This window comes from Pocillopora verrucosa, chromosome 12 (genome assembly GCF_036669915.1).
Source record: "Pocillopora verrucosa isolate sample1 chromosome 12, ASM3666991v2, whole genome shotgun sequence".
In the NCBI taxonomy this organism is placed as follows: Eukaryota; Metazoa; Cnidaria; class Anthozoa; order Scleractinia; family Pocilloporidae; genus Pocillopora; species Pocillopora verrucosa.
The window spans coordinates 6,176,820-6,193,472 of record NC_089323.1 but is presented as its reverse complement, the minus strand read 5'-3'; the positions used below and the strand labels follow the sequence as shown (position 1 = coordinate 6,193,472).

At 37.2% G+C, this 16,653-nt stretch overlaps 2 protein-coding genes and 1 pseudogene across 6 annotated transcripts in view; 1 reads left to right on the top strand and 2 right to left on the bottom strand.

Annotated features, from left to right (window-relative positions):
• Positions 1 to 268: 268 nt before the first annotated feature.
• Positions 269 to 11,529, bottom strand: LOC131789049 (RNA 3'-terminal phosphate cyclase-like). Its single transcript, XM_059106116.2, has 11 exons — positions 11,143 to 11,529; positions 9,172 to 9,341; positions 8,001 to 8,236; positions 7,003 to 7,144; positions 6,344 to 6,402; positions 5,346 to 5,487; positions 4,524 to 4,648; positions 4,135 to 4,193; positions 3,497 to 3,591; positions 2,993 to 3,097; positions 269 to 2,324 (listed from the first exon to the last, which is right to left on the bottom strand). Exons 1-11 carry the CDS (start codon positions 11,384 to 11,386, stop codon positions 2,091 to 2,093), a joined length of 1,611 nt encoding a protein of 536 aa, XP_058962099.2. The 5' UTR covers positions 11,387 to 11,529; the 3' UTR covers positions 269 to 2,090.
• Positions 9,879 to 16,653, top strand: part of LOC131772066 (contactin-2-like) — a 32,143-nt gene continuing 25,368 nt past the window's right edge. For 2 of the 5 annotated variants that reach the window (XM_066159695.1, XM_066159699.1), the window contains exon 1: positions 12,584 to 12,739. In XM_066159695.1, coding sequence (XP_066015792.1) covers positions 12,661 to 12,739 — 79 coding nt within the window. In that variant the 5' untranslated portion in view covers positions 12,584 to 12,660. Of the gene's footprint in view, positions 9,983 to 11,625; positions 11,962 to 12,583; positions 12,740 to 15,619; positions 15,749 to 16,653 lie in introns of those variants that run through there. The other 3 variants (XM_066159696.1, XM_066159697.1, XM_066159698.1) reach the window with 3 other exon arrangements.
• On the bottom strand, positions 15,435 to 16,440 carry LOC136277333 (uncharacterized; annotated as a pseudogene).

Below are 16,653 nucleotides of genomic sequence, written 5' to 3'. Positions count from 1 at the left end.
GAGTCTGGTATCCCTGCCACACATTTCTGAAGAGGTTACACATTTCTGAAGAAGCGTGGTTGCACATTTCTGTGGTGGTGCAGTTAACACAGCGGTCAAACACTGCGCATGCACGAAAGTTTGAAATCAACAAAAAGGATTTCCGAACGCGTGTCCAGCGTAAAGTGAGGGAAATAAGATTAAATTCCTAAATATTCCAATTCGTAAGACAAATGAAAAAAGGATTTTGAAGAGAAATTAAATCCTGGCCCTATTTTATAGTGAGATATCGCAACCTTTTTCAAAACAAACGCTTTGTTTCGGTGATAAAGGAAAATGACAGAACCTTTCTTCTACCTTTACTGCACAGTCTACTGTCCGCGACAAACACAGACCGTCACAAATATCTTGTGTGGTTCTGGTTCTTCTGTTTTTCACACATTTCCTTCGGTGTTTACCGGCAACTCCACCATTAACACAACACAGAATAACTTCAGCCAGCACGGCCAAGTTTACGGACGACTCTATTACGCCGCCGTGCAAAGTGTAAAAAAATAGTACGAGAATGTAAACTAACAGATTGTGGGTAAAGTCCAAAACAACAATCTGTATAAGTTTTGGCCTTAGAAACTACCAAAAACTACGTCCTACGTTTTATTCTACTTGTTCACTATGGCAAATTATCCATCATAGTGCGCATGTGCAATCATTTGACTCCTGTGTGGGTGCAGTTGTACATTTCTTTTATCATTTTGTATTGAAATCGCTGTTCACATGAAGCGAGCAAAATCGATTGTTCTCGAACAAAAGTTGTGGTAGATGTTGCCACGGCGACGATTATATACTTTTATTACCGTACGCGACAGATTGTTGTTCGATTTCAAGTAGCATACGGTTGAATTCTCAGATGATTGGCTCGGATAAGAAAGTTATCGATACCTTTAAATTGCTTTATTTGACCTGTTTTGATCCGATTTGGGCTTATCGAGATAATACGACGAAATCTGGGCCGATTATGACTCCTATTTTTAAGAAGCTTGTTAGGATTTACTAGTAAATACTGATTAAGTTTCACTTGAACAAACGTTTCTCCCAAAGCTCTACAAAAATTATGAACTGACTTAGACGAAATTTATAATTCCCTCGAGTGTAAATGTACATTTCCCATCCATCTGCGTAAAGTTAGAATTAATAGCACCAGTGTTAATTTCCCACAGTTGGGCGAATTAGTGTGATCCTCTAATTTCTTCATACAAAGCAAAAACTTGAATTTTCAGTGTAAAACATCAGTTCCGTCAACTCCGTAATCTCCTGAGAACATATTTAAGCCCAAAAAATTCTGTAAAAAAGACCATTTAATTTCATGATTATTTTATCTTAAAGGACCTTAAAACCACTTTTCGTGGAGTTATTAGGAAAAAAACCCTATAGATTTGTTTTTGATAGCAGGTGACGTCGAACTTTAGTACGCTTGTGAGATAATGAACCGATACTGAGATTTGGTAAACTTGAATGGACACAGTGAACTACACAATTTGTCTGTGTTTAGGAAAACGCCAACTCGTTAGAGACAAAGGTTCTACATGTAAAACGGAACACAACCGCATGACCTTGAGTCTTGATGAAGCAGTATTAAGGTTATTAGAGTCAATAGAGCATAGTGAAACAGAGTAAAGGGGGTAAGTTTCTAAGGTACTGTGGTGCTATATCGGTTGGGCGGCGGTTGTATCTTGTTAATGTAAATTGTCCACTGTAAATAGTTTCTAAAGCTGATGTTGCGAGCGTTAGTCCTTCGTCGGAACATACCGAGAATTTGTAGGTTGTTTCATTTTAGAATTTCAGGAACAGAGCCGATCAACATTTTCCATTCCTTCGAAGTATCCACAAACTACCTTATTTTCGCACATCTTCTCATTTTCTAGCTCGCTTCTGCGTTCTTCCATGTAAATACAGTGACTGAGCTATCAGTCCGAGTCTTACAAGCGGAATGGTATAAAAACAGTTATGCCTCACTGTAACTTCCTTAGGCAAGACCGCTAGGCAAGCTGGGATAGCCCTACAGCTGCGAAGCTCATTTACGACCGGCATAAAAATCGGCTTTTCCCTCTAATTCAGATCGTCTTTTTCATTCTTTCGAGTTCATCATCTTGTTCCTCGCTACGAACTGTTTCATTATCAGAATCCAACTCCTCAGATGTTTCGTATTCGTCATCCGATAGAAGTTCGCCATCTGCTGATTCATATGTCAAATTGTCATCCGGCGGCACGTGCTCATTAAGAAGTCCCAGGCCCTCGCATTCAACCAAGACAGTCTTTGGTGTCTTTGAACTGATTTTAAACTCCACCTACAGAAAAGAGAACAACGTTTGGTTCTTTTTTGATTCGTTATACGTTAAACACTAACTCAGATCAAACTATCGTCCAGCACGTATCGAGTTCAGGCGAGAATTTTATGGTGGAACAAATTTTGCCTCAGGGTAGTATTCTTGGGCATTAATTTAGCCCAAGAAATTTGCAGTCAAACATTTGGATGAGGGGGAGGTAGAGCCAATCAATTGTCACTAAACAAAGCTTTGTGTTGATTTCACAGTTTAGGTCGTTACGATCAACTTCTTTTTCGTCTTTTTCGAAGGCATGGGTGTTATATTTTCATTAATTAATGTCTTTTTCTAGCACAATGAAACGAGTAGCAGATCTCTATTACGGAATTATAGTTGAGGTTAGAGCAAGAAAAGAATAATTCATTCGAGAGTTCGACACACTATTAGATTCTATTGGTTTTGGCTCAGTACGTTCTGCGATTGGTCAAAAACACTCGCGCCACCTTAATAATCAATCACCGTCTTAGTTAGGTGCAGTTTCTCGCGCTTCAAGCCAATTACGATTATCTCCTATGAGACTCAATTGGCTCCTTATTTCCTTCATTCTGATTGGCCACGGTGATTAATTTGGTTTCGGTTTTTGGACGATAAATTAAAAGGCGCTCTAGACGCATACCACTTAGCACACAAACCTCTGTAAACGTCTCCACAGCCAGCATCGTAGCTTTAGCTCGATTGGTGAGCCGCTGCATCCGTATGGACGACCTTCCGCAGGCCAATGCCATCAGTAAAATAGCCTGAAAACAGAGAGAAACTCACCATGAACACTCTCTTGGTGAAAAGGAAATGACTATTATCAGAAACAAAGTTGCGTAAAAAAAACCAGCAACACAAAAATTCTTGGAACCTTTGATTCCATATTTGAACAAAAACATATGTTTCTGGCAGAGACGCCTACCTGTTCCAAATAACTTCCATATCTAAGCGTGTATATATCGAGGAAAAGATAAGGTCCTTCTCCAGTTCAGCAGTAAGAGTATGACTTCTTTTCGTCAACGTGAGCTATTTTTTAGCTCGTCAGATACCAAATATATTTTTCTGACATCTTGACGCTCCTCCTAAATTGTGTGTATTTTTGCTGTTTAATATAACCGTACACAGGATACCCACATTGTGTTATGGTGAAAATAACTTACATGCTCCTGTAACAGCCTATCGATGCACGAACCGCTGTTCACATTATTCACCAGCATCTGAACAGCTTTAGAAACAACCTCCACTGGAGCCATTCCTACCATTACGAAAAACATCAAATTATTACAATTGCAAAAAATAGGACGTACAACATATTATTCATAATACATTATGTGCAAAACATCCGTGGTTACGGAATGGGTGGATACCAAACTAACAACGCTTCACTTTGATTTTAGAAAAAACAACGCATTGAGAGTCGTTACTCAGACATAATCCAGTTTTGACCATATGATCGTTTGCTATGTAGTCAAAGTCTTTAAGGCGCTTGAGTGATAAAGATTTCTAAACTTTGTTGACTATTTAAAGTCCGTAAGTCTCATCTTTTAAGTGATTGTTTCTTCAGGCGACACGACTCAGGATTTCGGGCGACATGACTCCAGTTTCAGGTGATATGTCTTCGGGCGAGATGACTTTCGGGCGAATTCAGGCCAGCACGTTACAATTTGCTTGCCTCTATCCATGTTTGTATGAACAAACATCTCATTTACTGTAACAAAACCTTCATGTCCAGTTTGTCGAGGGAAACCTTATGTAATTATGCAAGTTCTTATCTCATATTTTATATCGAATAACTAACCTTTTTCCCATATGGCAGTCCCCGACAGCAAAACGCCAGATGACATTTTTGCAATTAGCCTGGGATAAAGGAAAACACTTGATATGACAATTTTTTTTTGGTTTAGCAGGTAATAAACGTATCTCACATGTACATGGAACAAGTGCATCTTCATAAATTGATTTTTTAACTTAAGGGAAAAGTGAACTCTAAAAACCAGGACACTTTTTTCTCCATTGTCAGCGAGTATGACAATTACATGTACAATAGTAAAACACTGAGCATAATTATTTTCAGCTGTGCCAGAACTTCCTGACGGTGAAATTTGTCCTAAGTTTCAATGTAAAACAAGATTTGTGACAGCAGATCTGACGCACAAAAATTTGTTAGTCGATTCACTTTCGACTTACATCAGCCCCTGCCCTGTCCCTTCACTTCTACAGTCTCTGTCTCGTCTGCTATCGATATCCAGCGGGACTTGTGGGAATTGAGTCTTTAACATCTGATGCGCCTGCTTCGCCATAACCTGAGCAATCTGAAACATTTTTGATATTTGAAAATTACTATAACAGCTGATACACAAATGAACGTGTATTGATTTCATCAAGCAGTTAACCCTTTGACTCCCAGGAGTGATTAACATGAACCTTCTTCCTGTGATATCCACACATTATCCAACAAAGGGCTAATGAAAACACCCAAACTTATCAGGTGCAAGTTGTTCTCTTGATCTAATACCAAATTCGCCTAACTTATTTACCAGGAATTGTGTAAAAGCTGGAGGAGAGAATTAACAATCAGATCTTCAGTTAAAGGGTTAAAAAATCATTGTGGAAAAGATTGCCATATTCTAACTGAGTCTTTTTTCAATGTAACTACAAAACAGAGAATTTTTTTTCTTCAACCCTGTGCCTTTTCTTATGTCATAGTTCCACCCAAATTCCTGTGCACTGATCACTGATCTATAGTTTGCACTCATTCAGAGTAGAGGATTATGTACCACATGTGCGTGACACGCGTGACAATGAGATTGTGTTACATCATATCGCCATCTTGGACGCCCATACGGTCATGGGTATGATTGGTTCATTTGTACCACATGGTATATAATCCTCCTCTCTGATTGGCTGTGTATCATAGTGCCCCCTATTACTACTGACCAGGACTGAAATAAATTTTAGAAGTACATGTAAGAGCCAGAGTTAATGTATTTATGATCAAGTTGAACATACCCTGACAGGCTTTGCTCCAGCAACAAATGCCCAACCTGTGATCTCCCGTACAGTGCCACTTTCTTTCATTACAACAGGAGTCAGACAGTGAACTGGGAGACTCTCTACACATATTTTACCCTCCCAGTATGGATGATAACTCCTACAAGGCAAAAACAAACACTTATTATACACTTTAACCCTTTAATTCCCAAGATCTCATTAGTAATTTTCCTTACTGTCTGCCATATAGCTCTCACGATGTTAGTTTGAAGAATTTGGCATTGGATCAACTAATAATCCCCTAATTAATATTTTTCTTTATTCTCATCACTTGCTTGATATTGTAAGGAAAAATTCTGTCATGGTCACTCATGGGAGTTAAAGGTTAAGGCCCAGATTTACTGGTTGATAAGCTGCAGCAAAGATGCTAAGGACAAGTTGCAGTGAAAATATTCACCTTTTTGGACATGAAAGATTTTGTGAAAATCTTTTTCACAGTAGCATAATTTTGCCAGTGCCATGCTAGGCACAAAAAAACTACCATATGTACGTGTACTCTGAGTTTGAGGGAATAATTAAAGCACATCTACTGTGGATGGCTTTCAAAACATGGATTTTTCAGGGATTTGGAAAAAAACCATGCTCATACAGTCAATGTAAATCTACATTGAGTTTCATGAGTGATCTCTTTTCAAACAAAAACAAAAACAAAAGACATTCATGGTAAAATTTCATGCATGTGCTTGAGTCATCTTGTTATGCTCAGTAAGACCTGTTGATATGCATGTGTACGTACATTGTGGAAAACACGAGCAAAAATCAATCACAGTCAAAGGAAATTTAAAATGCACCATACAATGGCTCCAAATTTCAAATAGGAAAAGCTGAGAAGTCAAATGCAAAAACTACCAAAATATCTTTCCTGATCTTAAACATGACATTGTAGTTCAGTTACAATGTAGAACAAATGTTATAAAGCTGAACTTTCCATAAATAATAAAAGAGCATTGAAATACCTTTTACGAATATCAAAGTTAAAGTCAAATCCAAACTTGCCAACCAACGGCTTCATAACCTGAAGAGATAAAATCAAAAACCAAAAAATCAAAAATAAAAAATTGATGAACTTGTATAAACCCTTTGACTCCTAAAGTGACTAACATGTAATTTCTCCTAACAGTCTCACCTCTGAATCAAACATTAAGGTTAAGAGAATAAAGGCAATGGTCACCAACTAAAGAAGCTCTTGATGGTGAGACAAATTCTCCTTGTCAACACCTTGGGAAATGTATGGAGAACAGTATGGAGAAGATGCATACTGATGTTAGGGTGTAAAGGGTTAGAGAAGTTGTAGTGCACATACACAAGGATGAAACTGGCATACCAGTGTGATTTACAAAATATGGTAAAATACTTCTCCAATAAATCGAAGTGCTTGTGTATTCTTAAATCATGGTGATATAAACGAGTGCTGATAAACCTCAAAGCATTTGGTTACATTTTGCTCTGCAGTTTTTTAATTCCCTGTGTTTTCAATACACTCCCAGAAATAAGAGATTAACTTCTGGGAAATTTCTATCTGTCTGAATTTGACTTCTTTGACTAGAAATGATGAAAAACCTGATTTTCTTAACTTAAAAATGGTTACACAAGTAAATACGGTACATCTACTCACATTTTGGATGTAGTCTGCATTAATGACTGCCTTGTAGGAATGGGTTGAACCTTTTATGTGAAGTCTGTTAAATCTTGTGTATTCAGGAATTGGTAAAAATGGGCAGCATGGAAGGGCTGATGTGACCAACAGGTTTAAGTGACTGAAAAAAAAGGAATTAAAAAAAGGAATTTAAAAAAGTGATGGTTATAAACATGCACAGTAGCTTTGCTTGAAAAAAAAGCCTTTGTAATCAAAGTGAAACTGTGAGATTCAAGGATCTTCCAAAACAAAATACAACTAAAGTGCTACATATTTAGCTGATAATTATATAGCAGTAATGTTATAGAATATACAAACATAAAATTTGACCCTTCCTTAAACGAAAACCTTAAAGAAGAGCAGATACATGTATATCTCAACTTGGAACAATGTCCTTTTTAATGAGAGTACACAGTGTAAGTGGCAAGAAAGTGACTGAAATATTCATGCATGGATCACAGGTATGACAAGGATTTTTGACAAAGGATTGTCTATTTGAGCTTGGAAAATTTCCATTACAAGCATTTCAATACATCTTATGCTGAATGGCATCCCCCAAGAAGGGCGCATAATATTGCATTGTCGATAACAATCAATTTCCACTGATTTCTCAACAGCACACCCAAATTGCAGTGGTAGAGTGGTGTGGTTACATTAAAGTTTATCTTGCCACCAAAAACAAGAATGAAAGACAAACTACAAACATGTATATTTTTCTTTCTTTAAATCCTGCTGTGCAAGAGAAATAATCCTAGTTCATTTAAGTACAGTGTAAATCCCATGCACTGGACATGTAACTATCTAGGCACAACTGTCACTCCCAAACCTTCTTTTTTGTTTTTTTAAATTTTTTTTTGATCATCTAATGTAAAGAAACAAGACAGAAAACCAAACTGCAAATAAACATAAAAAGAAAGATACAGTATGGTGGAGGAAAACTCTAACCACATTTGTATGGTCTAACACTGTTAACATACCCCAGTCGTCCAGCCTCTGCCGAGAAATTCCCTCCAATTAGCTCACTAGGGACATTGGTTACCATAGACAGTCCTGTATTAGCTGCAAGTGTCCCACTGGAGATTTGCCGCAACAGCTGTAACACTCTCATGTCATGTGACTGTAGTCCACCATCTGATACTGACACATTCATCAGTCGTACTGGTGTACAGGTTATTGTGCTCAAAGTTGCAATTGTGCTGAGAAACACTTGACTCTGTTATGAAAAAGGTATCTCATTAATCCTCAACTTCTCCAAGTGATTAAAATGTAACATCTCCAAGATAAGATATCATTTTTCTAAATTCTATTATGTAACACCACCTCAAAATTTCAATAGATTATCCAGTTAACCCTTAAACTCCTGTAAGTGACCAAGACAGAATTTCTCCTTTTTATACAATATCATGCAGACAAGTGGTGAGAATAAAGAAAAATATCAATTTTGGGATTACTATTTGATCTGATAACAAATTCTCCAAACTAACATAATGATAATTATTTGGCAGACAGTAGGGAGAATTACTAATGAGATCTGGGGAGTTAAAGGTTGAAAAGATGCTGAGAGTAAACGTTCAATTGCAGGATGGTTAGTGGACATGTATAGTACTGATCAAAAGTAAGTTGACAGTCCCTCAAAACTCAACTTCGATTCTTGATCGTGGATTCTCTCAAAACAAGGAAACAAAGGAAATTTTGTTCTATTAATTTAGAAATTTTCAAACCACTCAATTGTGCTGCATTGTTATCACTAGGAAAAAAAAATTTAATATCTGGCAGTTACACCAAGAATTTAAGAATTCATTGTTTCTTGCAAGATACAGGATTCAGTATCACAGAAAATATAAGAAAAATACATGCAGTTTATAAGTGTACATGTATGTACAGCCAATGGGTAAAGTAAATATCACAGTGAATAAAGCAGTAAGTTTCTAAAGAAACTGTAGCGCTGCCTTGGTGGGAGAGTATAACTTTATTATATAAATTACCCACTGTTAAAAAAAGTTTCAAAGGGTTTCAGAGTGAATGACAAAGGGCTAATGTTTGAAATGTCATCCATTAAAAACCTTAATGGTGGCCAATTTACATTGTCAACTCAGTTAATGATACTAAATTACCATGTCAAATATTACAATGTCCTGCAGTAAGTACCTGTTTAATTCCTCGCATATCTATTTCCAACATTTCATCTGTCAGCCGCAAAACCTTCTCTCCACTTTCCTTCTTCTTTGCACCTCTCATAGTGAAGTATGTTCCAATCTCCTTGTCATAATCTCTTCTAGATGTTAAGTTGCGTAAAACATTGTATGCATTTGTGATTTCTGAAACAGGAAGGAAAGTGTGGTAAATGCATATAAATTTATCCTTTTTATAAAATATTTGAGTGCTAAAATTTTCTATTAACTCTTTCACAAACTCAAAACTCTATGATGCAATGTAAGAAAGAAACTGTTTCTGATTAACAGTAATGTACACACTTTCTCAAAATATCACCACTTATGGGATGATACCAGGTTATTGTGCATGTTCTATTGTCAAGCTCCAAACTGTGAAATAACCCTTTAAACCCTAAGGGTGATTTGCATCTAATTTTTACCAACAATATCAGGGCAAAAATTAACTCCAGTGCTTGGTGGCCAGTCAGGCCAGTTTCCTTGAATTCTTAGTGGCCCATCCCAAAATAAAGTAGCCCTTGATTTTCTCTAGTTTAAAATTAAAAACTTGAGTAAGCGCCCCATGGCTTTTAACGGAGCATTAACTAAAAGGAAAGAACACATCCTGCACAGAAGTCTGGGTAAGTCCAGAGTCACATGGCAATCACAAAATCAAAATGGTGTCTATATGTTATGAATGTGGATCACTCATGAAATCATTGTTAAAACAGCTCGGAATTTCCACTTCAGAGCTAAAAATTCACTAAAATGGATGATCTTAGGGTCCACACAAAGAATCGAGGAGAAAGGTAGTCTAATTAAATTACATATTGAGTTTTAATTTAAACTTTGGACTCGTATGATTTACATTGCAACTTTTTGAAAGTCTGTAGTGTAGTCACACATCAGGCATTCAAACCTTAACTTTTGGTGGCCCTGATCAGTTTTAGCTCACCACTGGTGACGGTGCAACTGCCAATTTTTATCCTTGCAATATCACTCCTGAATCACATAATTATTAAGGTCATTAGAATAAAGGAAATGGTCACAAGGGAAGGGGCCTTTTGATTAGCAGACAAATTCTCCTTGTCAGCACCTTAAGAAATGTTTAAATAACATTATGGAGAATATGCATACTGATGTTAGGGTGTAAAGGGCTAATAATGGTAATAGGAGAGAGTGGTGTCCAATTTGGTCTGTAATCATTCAAGTGATTGACAAAATTGGACAACTGCAACAAAGGATTCTGATTTGTGAATCATGAGTATGATTACAGGCAGAATTGGAAGACATGAAGTCTAGTAACTAATTAATCAAAACTTAGATAAAAAAAAATAGACATTGGTTGTATGTTTTCATAAAAAAAAACAAAACAAAACAAAACAAGACAAAACAAAACAAAACAAAACAAAAAAGTTTTCTCTACAAGATGCATAACAACTGTGCAGGCACACGACATGTACTGTCCACTAACACAGGTATGATGAGTTAACTGTCCTGTAACACTTTCTAATTACAAGCATGAACACTGTCCCATTTGTGCTCATATCAGGCTTGATGATAACCAATCAAGTTCGAGAATTTTGTTATAGTTCTGATTATCCTTGACACACGTGTAGTTAGTATAGATGATTGGTATTGAAAAGACAAAAGTCCCTGAGATAATTTTTTTGTTAAAAAACTAAATTTTGGACTTAAGCTTTCAGATTAGCCATTGACTAAGTTACTCTTATTAAGCATGTACATGTATGAACAACTGAGTAAAAAGATTTAAAACGAGTGTAGGTTTCATGCTTGGATACAACTTTCAGCTTACAAACTGCACGTGGTTTCTGATCAAATACGACTACAATGATGAGGTGTAATTACAGATTGGCCTCTAAAAACGTTAAGTTTATGCAACAAACAGGAAAACAGGGGAGCTGACATCACCCATTTGTGCAGAGAACACACTAAAGGCACAACAAACCTTGAAACTTGTGCTCAGATTTCTCGCTCTTGTTTACGTCTGGGTGATATTTTAAAGACAATTCGTAATAGGCAGTTTTAATCTCATCCTGTGTTGCAGTATGGGGTACATCTAAGACATCATACAAAGATTTCCTCTTGTTATAAGTGCGATTGTGAATACATCTCGCCAACGTAATGATTCTAGACTGTCGAAAGAGCGAGAGCAGAGGAGGTTGTACATGTCGACTGAACGCTATCCTCATGCTACGTACAGTTTCTGAGCCTAGTTGAACAGTAAGAGGTGTGCAACATATGAAAAACTACAGTTTAAGACATCAAAGACCAAAGTGACTCCAATGATCGCGTAAAGAAATTCTTTTGCGTTCTGCCATCCGCCATTTTAAAACAATTATTAGTCCCCAGATCTCTGCCGAGAGCGAAGCGCATGCTTGAGATATATTTAGCGCGATTGTTAAAGCGATTGAACAAAGGCGCAGTTTGTTCACATTCGGAGGTTGTAAACAATGAAGCGTGTAACTTCTCTGTTGTAAACGTACAGTTAATACACATAATGCTTCTGACTTAACCCGAAATACTTCAAAACAAGGGCTGACAGTGTTAACGGCTAACAAACACCGACATAGAACTTTTCCCGCCAAATTTCAAGAATTTGCCAACCGCGTTGACTTGAGACATGCTGTCGTCAAATCGTTTCTCTCAGCAGCTGAGTTTAAAATGGCGGGCACTTCAACATTGAAGAAAACTGAACTTGTATTTCGTCATGGATAGCTGAATTAAGAATGCTCTTTAGTTCAAAGATTCGAAACATGTCCATGAGGTAAGTCAGTAAGTCAAATAACGCAATGAGGAGCGGCTGCTTAACTACAAAACGATTTCTTTAATCAAGTTTATTCTCGAGAAGTGCTGGCCTTATTTTTGAACAGCTTATCGGTACTGTCATTTTACACTCTGAGACTTCAGAGGTAGGCACTCTCAGTCCTCCTGACTATGATATTGACCTGCTGAAGGAGTATTTATAAAAATTAAGTTTAACAATCCATGTTGTCATGTGCATACGTGTAAGGTTAAAGAATTTATTTTTCTGTATGCTATTAAGCGGCCATTCAAGGACAGTTCCTGCGGAATTACATTTGCAAACAAAAGTAAACGACAGTCTGTAATGCATATATATGTCTGAGGAATTACTATGCGGAAATTGTTGAGGTTTTCCATTAGACAAATGCATTTCGGAGAACTAACAGTTTACATCTTGTACAGAATTTGCAAATAGCCGGAATCCTTCATTATAGTGATCAAAATGAACATTTATGATAACTCTTGACTGAAAAATCTAAACCCCAAACTCCGAACTCGACGGAAATGCTTGACCCATTAGTCAATAATTATTTAAGACACGTAATCGATACCTTGCAAGGATCATCGTGTAACAACCTCTTAGCACAGCGAGGTTCGTTCCTCTTTATGTTGAAAAAGGCGGTCTTTATTCGCTTTAAAGCAGCCCAATAGATGTGAAAGAATGCAAAAGACATCCTGTGTAATGGAGGCAGGTTCATTTACAATCTTTCTGTGTGCTCTTTTCATATTTGATGCCGAAGGTAAGGTTTACAAGCATCTCATTGTTAGAAGCCATTATATGCATGCATTTATAAACATGCTAAAAAACTAATACCGTGACCTTACCAAATAGAAATTACTAAGAAGAAGCAAAGAATTGGTGCTTTCAGTTCTCAAAAAAATGTGTTGCGTATTTCTGAAAACTGAAAGTTTGATTCAGCCTGATTACGTCTCTGAAAATGTGAAGGTTGAATGTGGTCGTCAACGAACTTGTCGGAATATTGGAGTGAATTGGATTTCTAAGTATATATAGACATATCATCAACGACTTTATAAAAAGTAAGGAACCCTGCCATTTCGAACCGTGTATCGTGCTTTCGTGAGGCGATGCTTGGTGGAAAAGCGGCGACAATCTCGAGAACAGTATAGATTGTAAGATAAGGTAAACAACCCTACAAGAAATGTCCATGTTAGTGCCTAATGTTGTGTAAAGAAAGCCTGGGAAATTAACGCAAATGTGAGAGTGAAAGTCGAAGCTTCATTCAAAGTATCAAAACTAGAGAGTTGCCTTTTTTCCTGTTCGTCTTGTATTGTTACGAATCTGAGACGTTGCGCTATACACACATCGCTATACACGCATCGTTCCAGACTTCCGTGTTTGCTCGTGATAGTCACCTGGATCGAAGGAATTGTTTACTGTCGGTTTCAAATGACGGTGGTGCTTCGGTGACAAATAGCTATTTTAATTCGTTTAATTTTCGTTCAGTAAAATGTATTTTTTGTGGAGTAAATTATGTTTTAAATAGGCATTCATTTTTGCCAATTATTATTGAGACTGCGCGCGTGACTAGGGAAGATGAAACAACAATTACGAACCATTTTCTTAAAATGGTCGATTTCTCGTTTTGATACTGCATAATTTTCACGTAATGAGCCTCAACGCTCCAAAAATAAAAGAAAATGAATATGAGAAAGCGCAAGAAAACGAAAAATGTTTGTCTCTGAGGAGTGATGTCAGAGTTGCACTCGTATGGGCGGAAATCAAGAATATTCTTCGATCGGATTTATTGTGTGTTTCCTATCTAAATCCTACGAACTACTGCGGAAGAAAGTGTGGTCTATTGCATAATAATATGAAAAAAGTCAAAATTTGGTAATGGTGACTTCATCTATGCGACTGTCTTCCAATAGATTATACGTAAAAATCAATCAAAATGCATACAATATAAAGATTGTCAACAAATCAACATATAAGGCGATTTTGCGACGGCGACGGTGACCAGAAGTGACTTTTAGTTCCGGTTGACGTTCTTGTCATTTGCTGTCAAGCCGTCATTGCTTCGCGCGAACGTGGAAAGCTCCATTTTGGCATTGTTTCGAAAAGGTGAGTACCTTTTCCTTATTGGCATGTGCCAAACTTATTTTAAACATATTTTGCCCTTGTGACCTTTGTAGAAGCATTTTCCTCCTTATTGTCGATAATAATTCATCAGGCATGATAGCAAACCTCTATTTTTAATTCTCTTAGCTTTTGAGCGAAAGACGGCGGCTTCAGTCTAAACTGATAGAAAACCAAAGTAAGCAAAGCGTCTCAAATACATTTCAGCAAAACTTAATTTCCTGTAAATCATTAGGTTTCCATAAATTTTTACGATCAGTGAATAATTGAATTGTTGTATTTTGCTTTTAGGGTTATGGAATGGACCGCAGATCATGATGTTATTTTGCTCCTAGAGATGATTGCGAACGACTTGTTTTCAGTCGTTAAAGAAAAGAAGTGTCGCCAGGGGAGAAAGATGGGAAGTCATCACAGAAAAGTTAAATCAAGTTAAGACATCAAGATTTTATCTTTAAGAGATTTACGACAAAAAGAGATAGATCTAAGAAGAGAAGAGCAAGAGCGGAATCAGCAAGTGATGGTGGCTGTCTTACAGCAACAGAAGCAAACGACACAAACGATATATTCTGTTGGTCATCAAAAAATTGTTAACAAGTAAGAGTTGAAACTCGAACCTTTCACTATTGAGTTCATTCATTCCAGCACACTGTATTAGCTTTACAAGTATGCGTACATTTGTGCAGCGTGAACAATTTACTCAAGTATGCACCTGTTAAATGTTTATTTACTTTAACAAAAAGACAGGTTTTTAGATATTGCTGTCTATCTTATTCACTTGTGTTTGTGAAATATTTTTCAAAAATGGAACTGTGTTGCTGTTTTGAAATTAGTTTCTCTGGTTTATATACTTGTTAGACATGTCATGAACTAAACATCAACAGTCAGGATAAATCTAATATCAACAGTAATCTGGCTAAACAAGTTCATTTATCGAGATTATGATGCACAAGGTATTTACCTAAAATTATTCGTGTCTTTAATATGCTTGATTGCTGCTGTCTTACGACTTTTGAAGAACTTTAAACGTCTTAAATTATGGAAAAGTTTTTGAAAATTCTTGCTGTCGGTCTGAATTTTCAGCATGTTATATTTACTGATTCGATGTTAATATACGTTTGGCTCATGCATGGGTGGCAAGCCAGGAGAATAATAAATAAATCTGTGTTCAGTGAAAATATGGGCTCTTATTTTGATCTTGTTACTTTTTTAATTCACCTGAAATAATACTGCAATGAAGGGGTGATCCGGACCAAAAGATTCTGGGGTTTCGTTTCCATACAAGCAGGTTAAAGCATTATTAAGTCGTTCACACACAAAATACATTTTCCCCACACTGCTCATCCAATTTTCAGATTTTTCTTAAAATCTGAAAATTTTAAATAATGGATGATGTCTCCAAATAACCACTCAACAGTTACTCTCACAGAACTCTTATCTAAATTGTACTTTTTCATCATTGGTGTTACGACACCGTGGCGAAATGATGCTTGCAGGTGTACTTCCAGTGGATATGCAGGGTCACCACAAACACTCATGGGCTGGTCTGTCGGGGAAAAGGCATTTCTTTCCAGTTCTGGGAGAAGGTTGGAGTCCACCAACATGCTTGCATCGTGTTTTCTTCCTTCTGCATACCAAAACATTTGACATGAAGGTTAACAAATGAAAAGCACATGTGGTAGCTTATTATTTATGGCCTCCTAGAATAACTTACCAACAGGTCCGTACATATTTCCAATAAGCCCATTTGGAGGGGCAACCGACTGAAGCTTCAGCGAACGTATACGTTTACGATCATTGTATACAACTCTTTGGTGTTGGCCAGGGCGAGAAATCGGCCTGACCGTTCCATCAATAAATCCAAAGCAGTTGTCTTGTGGCATGGAGCACCTTTTGCATGAATAATAGCTACATATTCCTGTAACATTGCTGGACTCTGGATATCAAAATTCCATCGTGAAATTCGATGACCATGGGTGACAAGGATATGATCCATCACTGTGTTTATTATTATGCTTATTTCGGGTACTGGTCTTGACTGACTAGTGGTCATGGAAACGAGAAGCGCTTCAAAAGCATACAAAGCCCCTCAATTCAACTACGGGTTGTTCTTTGCGGATAACGGACAGTGACTGGTATTTGGAGTACATTTGCCAGTAATGGAATTTCCTGTTTCTTCACTCTAAACTCCGCTAAACGCCCTGATTTGTCCATCTGGCAGCTATAGGAGAATTCTGGATTCTCGGAACTGTAACTTTCGTACAAAATCAAAAATTCAGAAATACTTTCATTGGCGTATAAAAGTAGAAGCAGGTCTCTCATTTCACCAAAATCGTGATTTGACATTTTTCCTTCGTTTCAGGAGTTTTGATGAAAGAGCGAACAGAGTTCGTTGCCGAAGCCGTTGCCACAAAACTTGCCTCTGCTTAACATTTGAATTTTGGCGGAAACGACGCTGTTCTCTTCCCAGGCTCTTTCGGTCGCTTAAGTTGCCGTTGCCTCTAAAACGTCCGGTGCTTAAGTTCTCTATGAATTAGGCAACTGAAACATGTGATCTAC